Source organism: Oncorhynchus tshawytscha, linkage group LG08 (assembly GCF_018296145.1).
Source record: "Oncorhynchus tshawytscha isolate Ot180627B linkage group LG08, Otsh_v2.0, whole genome shotgun sequence".
Classification (NCBI taxonomy): Eukaryota; Metazoa; Chordata; class Actinopteri; order Salmoniformes; family Salmonidae; genus Oncorhynchus; species Oncorhynchus tshawytscha.
In genome coordinates this window covers 72,638,411-72,657,571 of record NC_056436.1, presented here as the reverse complement: position 1 = coordinate 72,657,571, position 19,161 = coordinate 72,638,411, and the positions used below count along the sequence as shown (strand labels likewise).

At 40.1% G+C, this 19,161-nt stretch overlaps 1 protein-coding gene across 6 annotated transcripts in view; it reads left to right on the top strand.

The window, feature by feature from the left end:
* The window catches only part of micu3b (mitochondrial calcium uptake family, member 3b), a 54,496-nt gene that overhangs the window by 26,980 nt on the left and 8,355 nt on the right, over positions 1-19,161 (top strand). For all 6 annotated transcript variants that reach the window (XR_002954352.2, XM_024428842.2, XM_024428843.2 and 3 more), the window contains 2 exons: positions 429-583; positions 7,047-7,124. Coding sequence is in view for 5 of the 6 variants with exons in the window: in XM_024428842.2 (XP_024284610.1) it covers positions 429-583; positions 7,047-7,124 (233 nt within the window). In the remaining variant the exon portion in view is untranslated. The remainder of the gene's footprint in view (positions 1-428; positions 584-7,046; positions 7,125-19,161) is intronic.

Below are 19,161 nucleotides of genomic sequence, written 5' to 3'. Positions count from 1 at the left end.
CTCTTCTACTCTTCCACTGTTTACACTGTTCCACTCTTCAACTGTTCCACCCTTCAACTGTTCCACTCATCCACTGTTTACACTGCTCCACTGTTGCACTCTTCAACTGTTCCACTCTTTAACTATTCCACTGTTCCACTCATCCACTGTTTACACTTTTCCACTCTTCAACTGTTCCACTCTTCTACTCTTCCACTGTTTACACTGTTCCACTCTTCAACTGTTCCACTCTTCCACTGTTAACACACCATCTATACACTATGACTGCGTCCCAAATGGCACCATATTCCCTATATAGTGCACTACTTTTGACCTCATTGACCCTGGTATAGGGAAAAGGGTGCCATTTGGGACGGCGACTACAATGGTAGTCCAACTTAGTGGCACAAATAGTGGCATGCTGATTCTGTTCCCCTCGTCCCTCTCAGATGAGTTGGCCCGTGCAGTCTATGTGACGACGGGGCTGAAGCTGACTGAACACCTGGTCAACACTGTGTTCCACATCTTCGACGAGGACCGTGACGGACAGCTCAGTTACAAGGAGTTCATTGGTGTCATGAAGGACCGGCTGCACCGCCGCACAGTAAGGAGAGGGGCAGGCAGGCAAGGAGGGAGGGAAGGAGGGTAAGACAGGCAGGAAAGGAAGGAGTGTAAGACAGGCAGGCTGGGAAGGAGGAGGCAGGGAGGTAAGGAGGGTAAGACAGGCAGGGAGGTAAGGAGGAGGCAGGGAGGTAAGGAGGGTAAGACAGGCAGGGAGGTAAGGAGGCAGGCTGGGAAGGAGGAGGCAGGGAGGTAAGGAGGGTAAGACAGGCAGGGAGGGAAGGAGGGTAAGACAGGCAGGAAAGGAAGGAGTGTAAGACAGGCAGGGAGGTAAGGAGGCAGGCTGGGAAGGAGGAGGCAGGGAGGAAGGGTGGAGTAGAGTTGTGTGGAGGCCGTCAGGATAGCTGATAGAGATATAGTCCTTCATATGTAATGGGAACAGGGATGAATAAATCATGTTCACAGAATCTGTCTAAACAGAGCAATGCATGTTTATCATAAACTATGTTTAGAATTACCATGTCTTATATGTTGATAGTTTAGACACAGTCACTATCTAATGTTGATAGTTTAGAAAGAGTCACTATCTAATGTTGATAGTTAATGGAACAGTCACTATCTAATGTTGATAGTTTATGGAACAGTCACTATCTAATGTTGATAGTTTAGATAGTGACTGGTCCCTAATGTTGATTGTTTAGGGAACATTCACTATCTAATGTTGATAGTTTGGGGAACAGTCACTATCTAATGTGGATAGTTTAAACAGAGTCACTATCTAATGTTGATATTTTTGACACAGTCACTATCTAATGTTGATAGTTTCGACACTGTCACCACCTAATGTTGATAGTTTAGACACAGTCACCACCTAATGTTGATAGTTTCGACACAGTCACCACCTAATGTTGATAGTTTAGACACAGTCACTATCTAATGTTTATAGTTTAGAAACAGTCACTATCTAATGTTGATAGTTTAGAAACAGTCACTATCTAATGTTGATAGTTTAGACACAGTCACTATCTAATGTTGATAGTTTAGACACAGTCACTATCTAATGTTGATATTTTTGACACAGTCACTATCTAATGTTGATAATTTAGGGAACAGTCACTATCTAATGTTGATAGTTTAGAAACAGTCACTATCTAATGTTGATAGTTTAGAAACAGTCACTATCTAATGTTGATAGTTTAGACACAGTATTTATCTAATGTTGATAGTTTAGGGAAGAGTAACTATCAAATGTTGATAATTTAGACACAGTCAGTATCTAATGTTGATATTTTAGAAACAGTCACTATCTAATGTTGATAGTTTAGACACAGTCACTACCTAATGTTGATAGTTTACACACAGTCACTATCTAATGTTGATAGTTTACACACAGTCACTATCTAATGATAGTTATACACAGTCACAATCTAATGTTGATAGTTTCGACACAGTCACTATCTAATGTTTATAGTTTAGAAACAGTCACAATCTAATGATAGTTTAGACACAGTCTTTATCTAATGTTGATAGTTTAGGAACAGTCACTATCTAATGTTGATAGTTTAGACACAGTCACTATCTAATGTTGATAGTTTAGACACAGTCACTATCTAATGTTGATAGTTTAGACACAGTCACTATCTAATGTTGATAGTTTCGACACAGTCACTATCTAATGTTTATAGTTTAGAAACAGTCACAATCTAATGTTGATAGTTTCGACACAGTCACTATCTAATGTTTATAGTTTAGAAACAGTCACTATCTAATGTTGATAGTTAATGGAACAGTCACTATCTAATGTTGATAGTTTATGGAACAGTCACTATCTAATGTTGATAGTTTAGACACAGTCACTATCTAATGTTGATAGTTTAGGAACAGTCACTATCTAATGTTGAGTTTAGTCACTTCTAATGTTGATAGTTTAGGGAACAGTCACTCACTATCTAATGTTGATAGTTTAAACACAGTCACTATCTAATGTTGATATTTTTGACACAGTCACTATCTAATGTTGATAGTTTTGACACAGTCACTATCTAATGTTGATAGTTTAGACACAGTCACTATCTAATGTTGATAGTTTTTGACACAGTCACTATCTAATGTTGATATAGTTTTAATGTTGATAGACACAGAACAGTCACTATCTAATGTTGATAGTTTAGGGAACAGTCACTATCTAATGTTGATAGTTTAGAAACAGTCACTATCTAATGTTGATAGTTTAGACACAGTCACTATCTAATGTTGATAGTTTAGACACAGTCACTATCTAATGTTGATAGTTTAGGGAACAGTCACTATCTAATGTTGATCATTTAGAAACAGTCACTATCTAATGTTGATAGTTTAGACACAGTCACTATCTAATGTTGATAGTTTAGACACAGTCACTACCTAATATTGATAGTTTAGAAACAGTCACTATCTAATGTTGATAGTTTAGGGAACAGTCACTATCTAATCTTGACATTTTAAACACAGTTACTATCTAATGTGGATAGTTTAGGGAACAGTCACTATCTAGTGTTGATAGTTTAGACAAACACAGTCACTACCTATTGTTGATAGTTTAGACACAGTCACTATTTAATGTTGATAGTTTAGGGAACAGTCACTATCTAATCTTGACATTTTAAACAGAGTCACTATCTAATGTTGATATTTTAGACACAGTCACTATTTAATGTTGATAGTTTAGGGAACAGTCACTATCTAATCTTGACATTTTAAACAGAGTCACTATCTAATGTTGATTGTTTAAACACGGTCGGTATCTAATGTTGATTTTTCTCAAGACAGTCACTCTCTAATGATTGTTTAGACAGAGTCACTATCTAATGTTGGTAGTTTAGACACAGTCAATATCTAATTTAGATATTTTAGGGAACAGTCACTATCCAATGTTGATAGTTTAGACACAGTCACTATCTAATGTTGATAGTTTAGACACAGTCACTATCTAATGTTGATCGTTTAGGGAAAAGTCACTATCTAATGTTGATAGTTTAGACACAGTCTTTATCTAATGTTGATATTTTTGACAAAGTCACTATCTAATGATTGTTTAGACACAGTCACTGTCTAATGTTGATTGTTTAGACACAGTCACTGTCTAATGTTGATAGTTTAGACACAGTCACTATCTAATGTTGATAGTGTAGACACAGTCACTATCTAATGTTGATAGTTTAGACACAGTCACTATCTAATGTTCATTGTTTAGGGAACAGTAACTTTCTAATGTTGATAGTTTATAAACCGTCACTTTATAATATTGATAGTTTAGACACAGTCACTATCTAATGGTGATAGATCGTGACTGTGTATAAACTATCAACATTAGATAGTGACTGTGCCTAAACTATCAACATTAGATAGTGACTGTTCCCTAAACTATCAACATTAGATAGTGACTGTTCCCTAAACGATCAACGTTAGATCGTGACTGTGTCGCCTAATGGTAAGAGCATTGGACTAGTAACCGAAAGGTTGCAAGTTCATATCCCCGAGCTGTCAAGGTACAAATCTGTCGTTCTGCTCCTGAACAGGCAGTTAACCCACTGTTCCTAGGCCGTCATTGAAAATAAGAATCTGTTCTTAATTGACTTGCCTAGTTAAATAAAGGTATAATGAAATAAAAAACTAACGTTGATCGTTTAGGGTTTTGTCACTATATATTGTTGATTGTTTAGGGAACAGTCACTATCTAATGTTGATAGTTTAGTGAACAGTCACTATCTAATGTTGATAGTTTAGACACAGTTAATATCTAATTTTGATATTTTAGGGAACAGTCACTGTCTATTGTTGATAGTTTAGACACAGTCACTATCTAATGTTGATCGTTTAGGGAAAAGTCACTATCTAATGTTGATAGTTTCAACACAGTCTTTATCTAATGTTGATATTTTTGACAAAGTCACTCTCTAATGATTGTTTAGACACAGTCACTATCTAATGTTGATAGTTTAGACACAGTCACTATCTAATATTGATAGTTTAGGGAACAGTCACTATCTAATGTTGATATTTTAGACATAGTCACAATCTAATGTTGATAGTTTAGACACAGTCACTATCTAATGTTAATAGTTTAGGGAACAGTCACTATCTAATGTTGATAGTTTATCTAATGTTGATAGTACACAGTCACTATCTAATGTTGATAGTTTAGACACAGTCACTATCTAATGTTGATAGTTTAGAAACAGTCACAATCTAATGTTGATAGTTTAGGGAACAGTCACTACCTAATGTTGATTGTTAGTCATGTTCTAATGTTTAGAAACAGTCACAATCTAATGTTGATAGTTTAGAAACAGTCACTATCTAATGTTATAGTTTAGAAAGAGTCACTATCTAATGTTGATAGTTTAGGGAACAGTCACTATCTAATCTTGACATTTTAAACAGAGTCACTATCTAATGTTGATTGTTTAAACACGGTCGGTATCTAATGTTGATTTTTCTCAAGACAGTCACTCTCTAATGATTGTTTAGACAGAGTCACTATCTAATGTTGGTAGTTTAGACACAGTCAATATCTAATTTAGATATTTTAGGGAACAGTCACTATCTAATGTTGATAGTTTAGACACAGTCACTATCTAATGTTGATAGTTTAGACACAGTCACTATCTAATGATAGTTTAGACACAGTCACAGTCTAATGTTGATAGTTTAGAAACAGTCACTATCTAATGTTGATAGTTTAGACACAGTCACTATCTAATGTTGATAGTTTAGACACAGTCACTATCTAATGTTGATAGTTTAGACACAGTCACTATCTAATGTTGATAGTTTAGGGAACAGTCACTATCTAATGTTGATAGTTTAGACACAGTCTTTATCTAATGTTGATAATTTAGACATAGTCACAATCTAATGTTGATAGTTTAGACACAGTCACTATCTAATGTTAATAGTTTAGGGAACAGTCACTATCTAATGTTGATAGTTTAGACACAGTCACTATCTAATATTGATAGTTTAGACACAGTCACTATCTAATGTTGATAGTTTAGACACAGTCACTATCTAATGTTGATAGTTTAGACACAGTCACTATCTAATGTTGATAGTTTAGACACAGTCACTATCTAATGTTGATAGTTTAGAACAGTCACTATCTAATGTTGATAGTTTAGACACAGTCACTATCTAATGTTGATAGTTTAGAAACAGTCACTATCTAATGTTGATCAGTTTAGACACAGTCACTATCTAATGTTGATAGTTTTGAAACAGTCACTACCTAATGATGGTTTAGACACAGTCACTATCTAATGTTGATAGTTTAGACACAGTCACTATCTAATGTTGATATGTTGTTTAGACACAGTCACTATCTAATGTTGATAGTTTAGATAGGAACAGTCACTATCTAATGTTGATAGTTTAGACACAGTCACTATCTAATGTTGATAGTTTAGACACAGTCACTATCTAACAGTCACTATCTAATGTTGATTGTTTAGACATAGTCACTATCTGATTTTGATAGTTTAGACACAGTCACTATCTAATGTTGATAGTTTAGACACAGTCACTATCTAATGTTGTCACTATCTATATGTTATAGTTTAGACACAGTCACTATCTAATGTTTGATAGTTTAGGGAAACAGTCACTATCTAATGTTGATAGTTTAGACACAGTCACTATCTAATGTTGATAGTTTAGAACAGTCACTATCTAATGTTTGAAGTTTTATTGGAACTAGTTAAATAAAGTCAATGAAATCTAATGTTGATCGTTTAGGGAACAGTCACTATCTAATGTTGATAGTTTAGACACAGTCACTATCTAATGTTGATAGTTTAGGGAACAGTCACTATCTAATGTTGATAGTTTAGATACAGTCACTACCTAATGTTGATAGTTTAGATACAGTCACTATCTAATGTTGATAGTTTAGGGAACAGTCACTATCTAATGTTGATAGTTTAGGGAACAGTCATTTTCTAATGTTGATAGTTTAGACACAGTCACTATCTGATGTTGATAGTTTAGGGAACAGTCACTATCTAATGTTGATAGTTTAGAGTCAGTCACTATTTATTGTTAGTAGTTGAGGGAACAGTCACTATATAATGTTTATAGTTTAGACACAGTCACTACCTTCTGTCAATGTCGCAAATACATGAGAACAAAGAGTTTTCATATTCATTATTTGTTTTACATTGATTCATGTTCATTGGGTCTTGTTAATTTATTCATGATCATTTGTTCATGGTCATTGGCTCATGGTTAATGGTTAATGGTCAAATGAGTCGCTTATCTGACATTTTGACGGTCAGGTGATTTCACTGTCTCAATTCCACTTCTAAATTCTGCTTCCAATTCTTGTGAAGATTTGCCTCCACCTAGTGGCGGATAATGACCATTGTATTTTACATTTTCTGTTTACATTATTCTCTATTTCTCTCTCTCTCTCTCTCTCTCTCTCTCTCTCTCTCTCTCTCTCTCTTTATCTCTCTCTCTCTCTCTCTCAGGCGTTTAGAGTGGATGACAAGAAGAAGTTCACTTCTTTCAAGTCCTGTCTGAAGAAGGAGATCTCGTCAGGCAGATAGGTATATCTAGACACTTTGTTCAATCCACAATAGAAGTATAGTTAACTTCTTGGCGCTACCCATCCCGTTAGCAGGATCATTTTCGTCAGCAACCGCTGAATAGCATAGCGCAACAGTCAAATAATATTACAAAAAAAGATTAATATTCATGAAATCACATGTGCAATATTGTAAAACACAGCTTAGCCTTTTGTTAATCCACCTGTTGTCTCAGATTTTGAAATTGTGCTTTACAGTGAAAGCAATCCAAGCGTTTGTGTAAGTTTATCGATAGCATAGCATAACATCATGTACACTTAGCATCAGGAAGCTTAGTCACGAAAATCAGAAAAGCAATCAAATTAATCGTTTACCTTTGATGATCTTCGGATGTTTTCACTCACGAGACTCCCAGTTACACAACAAATGTTCTTTTTGTTCCATAAAGATTATTTTTATACCCAAAATACCGACGTTTGTTTGTCGCGTTATGTTCGGAAATCCACAGGAAAGAGCGGTCACGACAACGCAGACGTATATTCCAAATAATATCCATAATGTCCACAGAAACATGTCAAACGTTTTTTATAATCAATCCTCATGTTGTTTTTAAAATATATATTCGATAATATATCAACCGAGTGTGTAGGTATTTCAATAACTGCGGGAGGAACAATGGCGCCCCCACCTATCCACTTACGCAATGTGATCCTTCACACTCATTTTTCAAAATAAAAGCCTGAAACTATGTCTAAAGACTGTTGACACCTTAGGGAAGCCATAGAAAAAGGAATATGGTTGATATCCCTTTAAATGGAGGATAGGCTTGCATAGGAACAGAGAGGTTTCAAAATAATCCTGATTGGATTTTCCTCAGGCTTTCGCCTGCAATATCAGTTATGTTATACTCACAGACAATATTTTTACAGTTTTGGAAACTTTAGAGGGTTTTCTATCTTCTATCTTTCTATCTTCTATTTTCTAATTATATGCATATTCTAGCATCTGGTCCTGAGAAATAGGCCATTTCAAATGGGTACTTTTTTTAGCCAAAAACAAAAATACTGCTCCCTACACGCAAAAGGTTCATTCCATTTTGATTTGGAGATATAGATGCCACCATAACACATTATGATGGTCTTTGTTCCAGGTCCTTCTTCAAAGGAGCTTAATTTTTTATGAAGTAGATAGAACAATCTCTCTTTTCAACTAGTGATGTGGTATGTTAAGTCAGCTCCAGGGATGTGATATGTTGAGTCAGCTCCTGGGATGTGGTATGTTAAATCAGCTCCTGGGATGTAGTATGTTGAGTCAGCTCCAAGGATGTGATATGTTGAGTCTGGGATGTGGTATGTTAAGTCATCTCCTGGGATGTAGTATGTTTTGTCAGCTCCTGGGATTTGGTATATTAAGTCAGCTCCTGGGATCTGGTATGTTAAGTCAGCTCCTGGGATGTGGTATGTTAAGTCAGCTCCTGGGATGTAATATGTTTTGTCAGCTCCTGGGATCTGGTATGTTAAGTCAGCTCCTGGGATGTGGTATGTTAAGTCAGCTCCTGGGATGTAATATGTTAAGTCAGCTCCTGGGATGTGGTATGTTAAATCAGCTCCTGGGATGTGGTATGTTAAGTCAGCTCCTGGGATGTAATATGTTTTGTCAGCTCCTGGGATCTGGTATGTTAAGTCAGCTCCTGGGATGTAATATGTTAAGTCAGCTCCTGGGATGTGGTATGTTAAGTCAGCTCCTGGGATGTGGTATGTTAAGTCAGCTCCTGGGATGTAATATGTTAAGTCAGCTCAAGGATGTGATATGTTGAGTCTGGGATGTGGTATGTTAAGTCATCTCCTGGGATGTAGTATGTTTTGTCAGCTCCTGGGATTTGGTATATTAAGTCAGCTCCTGGGATCTGGTATGTTAAGTCAGCTCCTGGGATGTGGTATGTTAAGTCAGCTCCTGGGATGTAATATGTTAAGTCAGCTCCTGGTATGTAATATGTTAAGTCAGCTCCTGGTATGTGGTATGTTAAGTCAGCTCCTGGGATGTAATATGTTAAGTCAGCTCCTGGGATGTGGTATGTTAAGTCAGCTCCTGGGATCTGGTATGTTAAGTCAGCTCCTGGGATGTGGTATGTTAAGTCAGCTCCTGGGATGTAGTATGTTGAGTCAGCTCCAAGGATGTGATATGTTGAGTCTGGGATGTGGTATGTTAAGTCATCTCCTGGGATGTAGTATGTTTTGTCAGCTCCTGGGATTTGGTATATTAAGTCAGCTCCTGGGATCTGGTATGTTAAGTCAGCTCCTGGGATGTGGTATGTTAAGTCAGCTCCTGGGATCTGGTATGTTAAGTCAGCTCCTGGGATGTGGTATATTAAGTCAGCTCCTGGTATGTGGTATGTTAAGTCAGCTCCTGGGATGTAATATGTTAAGTCAGCTCCTGGGATGTGGTATGTTAAGTCAGCTCCTGGGATCTGGTATGTTAAGTCAGCTCCTGGGATGTGGTATGTTAAGTCAGCTCCTGGGATGTAGTATGTTAAGTCAGCTCCTGGGATGTGGTATGTTAAGTCAGCTCCTGGGATGTAGTATGTTAAGTCAGCTCCTGGGATGTAATATGTTAAGTCAGCTCCTGGTATGTGGTATGTTAAGTCAGCTCCTGGGATGTAATATGTTAAGTCAGCTCCTGGTATGTGGTATGTTAAGTCAGCTCCTGGGATGTAATATGTTAAGTCAGCTCCTGGGATGTGGTATGTTAAGTCAGCTCCTGGTATGTGGTATATTAAGTCAGCTCCTGGGATCTGTATGTCAGCTCCTGGGATGTGGTATGTTAAGTCAGCTCCTGGGATGTAATATGTTAAGTCAGCTCCTGGGATGTGGTATGTTAAGTCAGCTCCTGGGATGTGGTATGTTAAGTCAGCTCCTGGGATGTGGTATGTTAAGTCAGCTCCTGGGATCTGGTATGTTAAGTCAGCTCCTGGGATGTGGTATGTTAAGTCAGCTCCTGGGATGTAGTATGTTGAGTCAGCTCCAAGGATGTGATATGTTGAGTCTGGGATGTGGTATGTTAAGTCATCTCCTGGGATGTAGTATGTTTTTGTCAGCTCCTGGGATTTGGTATATTAAGTCAGCTCCTGGGATCTGGTATGTTAAGTCAGCTCCTGGGATGTGGTATGTTAAGTCAGCTCCTGGGATGTAATATGTTAAGTCAGCTCCTGGTATGTAATATGTTAAGTCAGCTCCTGGTATGTGGTATGTTAAGTCAGCTCCTGGGATGTAATATGTTAAGTCAGCTCCTGGGATGTGGTATGTTAAGTCAGCTCCTGGGATGTGGTATGTTAAGTCAGCTCCTGGGATGTGGTATGTTAAGTCAGCTCCTGGGATGTAATATGTTAAGTCAGCTCCTGGGATGTGGTATGTTAAGTCAGCTCCTGGGATGTAATATGTTAAGTCAGCTCCTGGGATGTAATATGTTAAGTCAGCTCCTGGGATGTGGTATGTTAAGTCAGCTCCTGGGATGTAGTATGTTAAGTCAGCTCCTGGTATGTAATATGTTAAGTCAGCTCCTGGGATGTAATATGTTAAGTCAGCTCCTGGTATGTAATATGTTAAGTCAGCTCCTGGGATGTAATATGTTAAGTCAGCTCCTGGTATGTGGTATGTTAAGTCAGCTCCTGGGATGTAATATGTTAAGTCAGCTCCTGGTATGTGGTATGTTAAGTCAGCTCCTGGGATGTAATATGTTAAGTCAGCTCCTGGGATGTGGTATGTTAAGTCAGCTCCTGGGATGTGGTATGTTAAGTCAGCTCCTGGGATGTGGTATGTTAAGTCAGCTCCTGGGATGTAATATGTTAAGTCAGCTCCTGGGATGTAATATGTTAAGTCAGCTCCTGGGATGTAATATGTTAAGTCAGCTCCTGGGATCTGGTATATTAAGTCAGCTCCTGGGATGTGGTATGTTAAGTCAGCTCCTGGGATGTGGTATGTTAAGTCAGCTCCTGGGATCTGGTATGTTAAGTCAGCTCCTGGGATGTGGTATGTTAAGTCAGCTCCTGGGATGTAATATGTTAAGTCAGCTCCTGGTATGTGTTAGAGTTCCCCACTAAACTCTTGTCAGCCTCAGCATTGAGTTATACTGTAATATTAAGGCCTGATTAACTGCTACCAGACACCAGCTTAACGCTCCATACATGAGCGGTCCGATTTAAACCCATATGAATGCTTCACAGGAAACAGACCATACTGCTCAAGCAACGTGATGAAACAACACAAGGCTGGCACTGGGTCCATTTACCGTACAAACTGATCTGCATGTTTTTACATTGGACTAAAAGATAAAAACGTCTTGTCTCCAAGTGTATTTTATAGAACATAGTACAGAACATAGCATTCCAAATGGCATCCTATTCCCTTTATAGTGCGCTACATTATAGGGCTCTGGTCAAAAGTAGTGCATTATATAGAGAATAGGGTGCCATTTGGGATATAATCATAGAATGCATACATTGTTTTTCAATCTCTATTTGTCTGTAGCCCAATCAGGGTCAAAGGTCATGGAGGAGTGTACACTACATGACCAAAAGTATGTGGACATCTGCTCGTCGAACATCTCATTCCAAAATAATGGGTATTAATATATGGGAAGGCTTTCTACTCGATGTTGGAACAATGCTGCGGGGACTTGCTTCCATTTGGGAAATTAGGCCTGGCTCGCAGTCGGCGTTCCAATTCATCCCAAAGGTGTTTGATAGGGTTGAGGTCAGGGCTCTGTGCAGGCCAGTCAAGTTCTTCCACAACGATCTCGACAAACCATTTCTGCATGGACCTCACTTTGAGCACGGGGGCATTGTCATGCTGAAACAGGACCTTCCCCAATCTGTTGCCACAAAGTTGGAATCACAAAATCATCTAGAATGTCATTGTATGCTGTAGCGTTAAGATTTCCCTTCACTGGAAGTAAGGGGCCTGGCCCGAACCATGAAAAACAGCCCGATACTATTATTCTTCCTCCACCAAGCTTTACAGTTGGCACTATGCATTGGGAGATGTAGGCCAACCCAGTTTCGTCTATCGGACTGCCAGATGGTGAAGCATGACTTATCACTCCAGAGAAGGCATTTCCTCTCCTCCAGAGACCAATGGCTGCAAGCTTTACACATCTCCATGGCATTGCGCATGGTGACCTTAGGTTTGTGTGCGGCTGCTCGTCCATGGAAACCCATTTCATGAAGCTACCGACAAACAGTTTTTGTTTTGACATTGCTTCCAGAGGTTGTTTGGAAGTCGGTAGTGAGTGTTGCAACCGAGGACAGACCATTTTTTACGCGTTACTCTCTTCAGCACTCGGCGGTCCTGTTCTGTGAGCTTATGTGGCCTACCACTTCGCGACTGAGCCGTTGTTGCTCCTAGATGTTTCCACTTCACAATAACAGCAGCTCTAGCAGGGCAGAAATTTGACGAACTGACTTGTTGGAAAGGTGGCATCCTATGATGGTGCCACGTTGAAAGTCATTGAGGTCTTCAGTAAGGTCATTCTACTGCCAATGTTCTATGGAGATTGCATGGTTGTGTGCTCGATTTGATACACCTGTCAGCAATGGATATGGCTGAAATAGCCAAATCCACTCATTTGAAGGGGTGTCCACATACTTTTGTATAAATAGTGTATGTGCACATTTTAGACCGTTCCTTAAATACAATATACACCAACCAAGGGCACTGGGTCATGCAAAACAAACTTGCCCAATTATGTTGCTATACAACACTAGATTGCTAATGCAATGTGTTGGCAAATGAGAGGCTCTGAAGCCACTATCTTCCATATTGGTACTCCTCAGTAGGAGCAGTTCCTCCATATAAATTAATGGAATTCTACAGTATTTGAAACTAAAGCACAAAATTACATGCATTTAAGTATTTCTCTCTTGTAATGATGACAGTAACTTTAGCACTCTAACCAATCTACTTTAATGCTGAAATCTGCATAAGGGGAAACAGCGCCACTGTTCGCCCCAGCACATTTGTTATTGTTTTTGTTTTGTTGATTAAACAGAGGAGAGGAGCATCCAGCATTGTGGTAAAAAAAATGTTTCGTACATACTGTCATGATGTTTGCCTGGGGTTAGGTTTATGACAGTCATAAATACATCTTCCCCCCCTTTTTTCCTCTCTCTACCCTACTGATGTTACATTTGCAAAACCCTTGGTTAACATAGAGATTCTGGGAACATCAGAAGGAGGGGGGAAATGAACTATATTCTGGTAATCCGACCAATTGAACATATGCGGTGGTACTTAATGAATATGATGTCAGTTCCGTTGTCATCTGAGACATACTCATCAATGATAAGATGACAAACTCTACAGTGGAAAGTCTACACATCAGAGTTATCGGATTCACATGGAATTGTTGTTCAATTTAAATGTTTGAATATGAAATTATTCGTGATGGGTTGAAATGTGATTTTAGCTTCTAAAATATGAGATTTGGGTTTTCATAAGGTAGGGCTCTGCTCAATCAGTGGCCCGCCCCTGTGAAGGGACATGGGCTATAAAACTTTTCAAACACGCCCTCCTCTCCCTTCCTATATAAAGCCTTGATGACAATGTAACCTCCTGTTCCGAGGATGTGAGGACGACGGTCCTATGTCAGAATGGTTCAGATAATAACTACAGAATGAAGCCAACATCAGCGTGAGCTTTGGTTGCGAATGGTATGAACTTTGAACTCTTATTCACTACAGAAGTGATACCTCCTAGCTGTTGAGTTAGCAACAGCAGATGCAAATGAGGGTTAGGAAGGAACAGACAGAGTATCCTGTCTATCACACAATGACGTTACTACAGCGTATCCAATTGACCACCAGAGACATTCTTCAAAGGACTCGGTTTGGCAACACGGCCTTCCATCTACCACCAACCTACTGAAGCGCAGCTCAGAGTAAATATTTATTGCATTTTCCTTTTCCAAATGGGCGGTAATTTAGAATGCATGAAATACTGTATTTACGATAGCATAGCTTCGCCCTTTGTTCCTCAGTCTTCCCGCTCTTTCACTCAAACCCAGCCCCTTTTCTTTTGCGTAACCAGCTGTCATATCTGTTCCGCCCGCTAGAGACGTTTTCCTTTATGACGTAATTTGTAATCAAGTTGATTAATTATGTGTATGTGTAATTCTGTGTGATTAGTTAGGTATTTAGAAAATAAATAATTAAACCCAATTTTCTATTGCTGATTCAACTTGTTAGCCAGGGTTTGTGCAGATAACCAAGAATTGACAACTTTCAGATGGGACTGAATTAAGGTGACGATTAATATTGACTGCTATTGATGTAAAATATTACTAGGTCTTCAAGAGTTTATTCGGAAGATAACAGCTCTATAAATCGTGGAGAGTCGTGGTGCCCCGACTCTCTAGTTAATTACATTTACATGATTAGCTCAATCAGGTAATATTAATTACGGAGAATAGAATAGCATGTCATATCACTTAATCCGGCATAGCCAAAGACACAACATAATTGGTGCCCACTGTGAGGAATCTAAAATAGAATGAGGCTTTAATTTTGATTCAGCCTGTATAAAATTGAAAAACAGATGACATAATATACCAAGTTATTGTACACATTTTTGGAGTGTTAAAGACAAGCATTATTGTGTGTGTGTGTGCTGAAGATTCCCCACCTCCATGTTGTTCTCTGACGTAGTCAGTGGGTAACAGAAGCAAATACATTTCTGTATGAGGGCCGATAAAGCTAATTATAGAAATCTGAGAAATAGAGCATTTGACCAAACGCAGGGCTATTTCTGCCTGGCGCGTTTCAGACGCAGGTAGGCTCGGTCATTATTAATGTCTCGAGTGAGGACAAAGAGCCAGCCGATTGAAATTCAGGAGATATAAGCTTGACCAGCGATATATATCTCTGTCTCTCTTGCGCTTCCTCGCGAGTAGACCACGGCGCATTTCGTTGTTGCCGCGTGTTCCGGTTAAAACATCGTCAAAAAACGCTGAAAAGGGTTTGAACATAATACGTTATAAGTAAAACCTTTCCCTTGCCAAGGGAATCCTATGTGCTGCATTTTCAGGCACAAAGGAGGGTTTAGCTTGCATGCTAAAGCTAACAAGTAAAAATAGCCATTTTGTTTTCCTCCGCCTTGCGGAACGGAAATTCCTCCTCAAATTCCTCCGCCTTGCGGAATGGAAGTCCCGCCCCGGGTAGTTCCGTTTGATTTCAGCGTGTGAAATCATTGACTGTTGACATGTGCCCAGGGTATTCGTTCATGATGAATTATTCAGTTCACACTCAGGTCATTACTTATGATATCCAAACGGATATCAATGTCTTATCCAATTGAACTAATAAGTGTAAATCTGTCAATTTACATTCTGAAATAGATATTTTAAATAATATCCAAATTGATGAGTTTTCTAAATAAGACATTGTAAACTCTTTCCAAACTAACCTAGATGAAGCAACTTCTCAGGTTAATTAAAGTTGAATTCCCAAATAGCCTATACAGGTCTGATGTATCATTATATTGATCAATCAGTAAAATTTGTTTTTTGCAAAACCATTCAGTAATCCAGTACTGACAGAAGCCCCGCCCCAACGGGAATCCCATGTGGTTTCGGCCTTCAGGGAGAAGTGCACCAGTGTTGAATGTTTCCAACATTAGATCTACTGTTTACATTTATGATATCCAATCAGTGGAGATTGTATGGATTATCGTCTCATTCAATTTAATAAGTTAAATTGTTGAACATAACTTAATGTTCTTCCAATCAAATGAGACACTTTTAAACTTCTCATATTAACCTAGATGAAGAAACTTCTCAGGTTAATTCAAGTTTAATACCCAGATAGCCTACCCAGGGAGGATTAATCATTGTCATTGATTAATTCATTCAATTTGCAAATTCATTCACGTCCAACTTCCACATCACTGGTACGGAAACTGATGGTTCGTCAACATCTATAAATAGATTAAAATTTAAACTTGTCTTTGCAGCTTCCAATGAATTCCAAACCCAAACTTAAAAAATAGGAACATTTTTCCTAATGTGCAAGCTATCAAAGGAGGTGGTCACCACTCCTCCGCTAATTAGTGAACCTCCCCCCATAAAAGGATTGTTCTCTGACCTCAGCAGCGATACCAACCCTAATTATGCCATTAGCGAAAAAACAAATCAAATCAAATCAAATCAAATTTTATTTGTCACATACACATGGTTAGCAGATGTTAATGCGAGTGTAGCGAAATGCTTGTGCTTCTAGTTCCGACAATGCAGTAATAACGAGCAAGTAATCTAACTAACAATTCCAAAAAAACTACTGTCTTATACACAGTGTAAGGGGATAAAGAATATGTACATAAGGATATATGAATGAGTGATGGTACAGAGCAGCATAGGCAAGATACAGTAGATGATATCGAGTACAGTATATACATATGAGATAAGTATGTAAACCAAGTGGCATAGTTAAAGTGGCTAGTGATACATGTATTACATAAGGATGCAGTCGATGATATAGAGTACAGTATCAACGTATGCATATGAGATGAACAATGTAGGGTAAGTAACATTATATAAGGTAGCATTGTTTAAAGTGGCTAGTGATATATTTACATAATTTCCCATCAATTCCCATGATTAAAGTGGCTGGAGTAGAGTCAGTGTCATTGACAGTGTGTTGGCAGTAGCCACTCAATGTTAGTGGTGGCTGTTTAACAGTCTGATGGCCTTGAGATAGAAGCTGTTTTTCAGTCTCTCGGTCCCAGCTTTGATGCACCTGTACTGACCTCGCCTTCTGGATGACAGCGGGGTGAACAGGCAGTGGCTCGGGTGGTTGATGTCCTTGATGATCTTTATGGCCTTCCTGTAGCATCGGGTGGTGTAGGTGTCCTGGAGGGCAGGTAGTTTGCCCCCGGAGATGCGTTGTGCAGACCTCACTACCCTCTGGAGAGCCTTACGGTTGAGGGCGGTGCAGTTGCCATACCAGGCGGTGATACAGCCCGCCAGGATGCTCTCGATTGTGCATCTGTAGAAGTTTGTGAGTGCTTTTGGTGACAAGCCGAATTTCTTCAGCCTCCTGAGGTTGAAGAGGCGCTGCTGCGCCTTCCTCACGATGCTGTCTGTGTGAGTGGACCAATTCAGTTTGTCTGTGATGTGTATGCCGAGGAACTTAAAACTTGCTACCCTCTCCACTACTGTTCCATCGATGTGGATGGGGGTGTTCCCTCTGCTGTTTCCTGAAGTCCACAATCATCTCCTTAGTTTTGTTGACGTTGAGTGTGAGGTTATTTTCCTGACACCACACTCCGAGGTCCCTCACCTCCTCCCTGTAGGCCGTCTCGTCGTTGTTGGTAATCAAGCCTACCACTGTTGTGTCGTCCGCAAACTTGATGATTGAGTTGGAGGCGTGCATGGCCACGCAGTCGTGGGTGAACAGGGAGTACAGGAGAGGGCTCAGAACGCACCCTTGTGGGGCCCCAGTGTTGAGGATCAGCGGGGAGGAGATGTTGTTGCCTACCCTCACCACCTGGGGGCGGCCCGTCAGGAAGTCCAGTACCCAGTTGCACAGGGCGGGGTCGAGACCCAGGGTCTCGAGCTTGATGACGAGCTTGGAGGGTACTATGGTGTTGAATGCCGAGCTGTAGTCGATGAACAGCATTCTCACATAGGTATTCCTCTTGTCCAGATGGGTTAGGGCAGTGTGCAGTGTGGTTGAGATTGCATCGTCTGTGGACCTATTTGGGCGGTAAGCAAATTGGAGTGGGTCAAGGGTGTCAGGTAGGGTGGAGGTGATATGGTCCTTGACTAGTCTCTCAAAGCACTTCATGATGACGGATGTGAGTGCTACGGGCGGTAGTCGTTTAGCTCAGTTACCTTAGCTTTCTTGGGAACAGGAACAATGGTGGCCCTCTTGAAGCATGTGGGAACAGCAGACTGGTATAGGGATTGATTGAATATGTCCGTAAACACACCGGCCAGCTGGTCTGCGCATGCTCTGAGGGCGCGGCTGGGGATGCCGTCTGGGCCTGCAGCCTTGCGAGGGTTAACACGTTTAAATATCTTACTCACTTCGGCTGCAGTGAAGGAGAGACCGCATGTTTCCGTTGCAGGCCGTGTCAGTGGCACTGTATTGTCCTCAAAGCGGGCAAAAAAGTTATTTAGTCTGCCTGGGAGCAAGACATCCTGGTCCGTGACTGGGCTGGTAAACAGCCGAAATTGCAAACGCTTTCCAAAATTAACCATCAAACATAGGCTTTGTGACGGTTCTCCCCACTTTTGCACTGATGTATCGCCATAAAAATGTGGCATAGGTCCAATACCACAGTGCACAGCTGAAGCGCAAGCGGAAGAAATCTCCACACTGAATCTCTCGCTCCGTACTCAAGACTTCTATCTGCAAACCATGACAGATAAGTTTGAGACCGAAAGGAGCAAGTGCGACACTCACGTGTCCAAAATCAGTACTCTAAGCGCTCAAGTGGACTCTGCAATGCAGCAGAATACCACCCTTAGGTACCATCTGGAGGAAGTCCAGAATGGTCACGCTCCACAGCGTGACTACCCATCCAAGATATTGCCTCCATTAAGTGTCCCTCAGTCTTCTCTTCTTGGCCATTCGGCACTGAGTAATATGGCGCCTCTTGGCCAACAAAGCAAAAGCTTGGCTTCTCCTCTTGGCCTTTCGGCCCCACTTTCCCCACAGGATGAAGCCAACCCTCTCCGCCCCCTTGACGCGCAATACCTTGACAAACTCGTCAAGAATTTCCCCACCTTTGACCCCGTTCCAGGTCAGCCAAACGATACTGAGACGTTCCTAGCTGACATAGAGGATGGGTTGGATGGCTACCTGAACGCTACGGATTCAGACAGGGTATACCTGTTGAAGCGAACATCGAATAGACACGTGACAAGGTTCATTCACCTACAACAGCCACATGTGCTAAATGACTATGCTAAACTTGCCACAGCTTTTGAATTCAGTGGTTCTGCAACTCGAAAACACGATAGCTCACTGGCTAACATGGTCAAACAAGCTTGGAACGAACACACACAA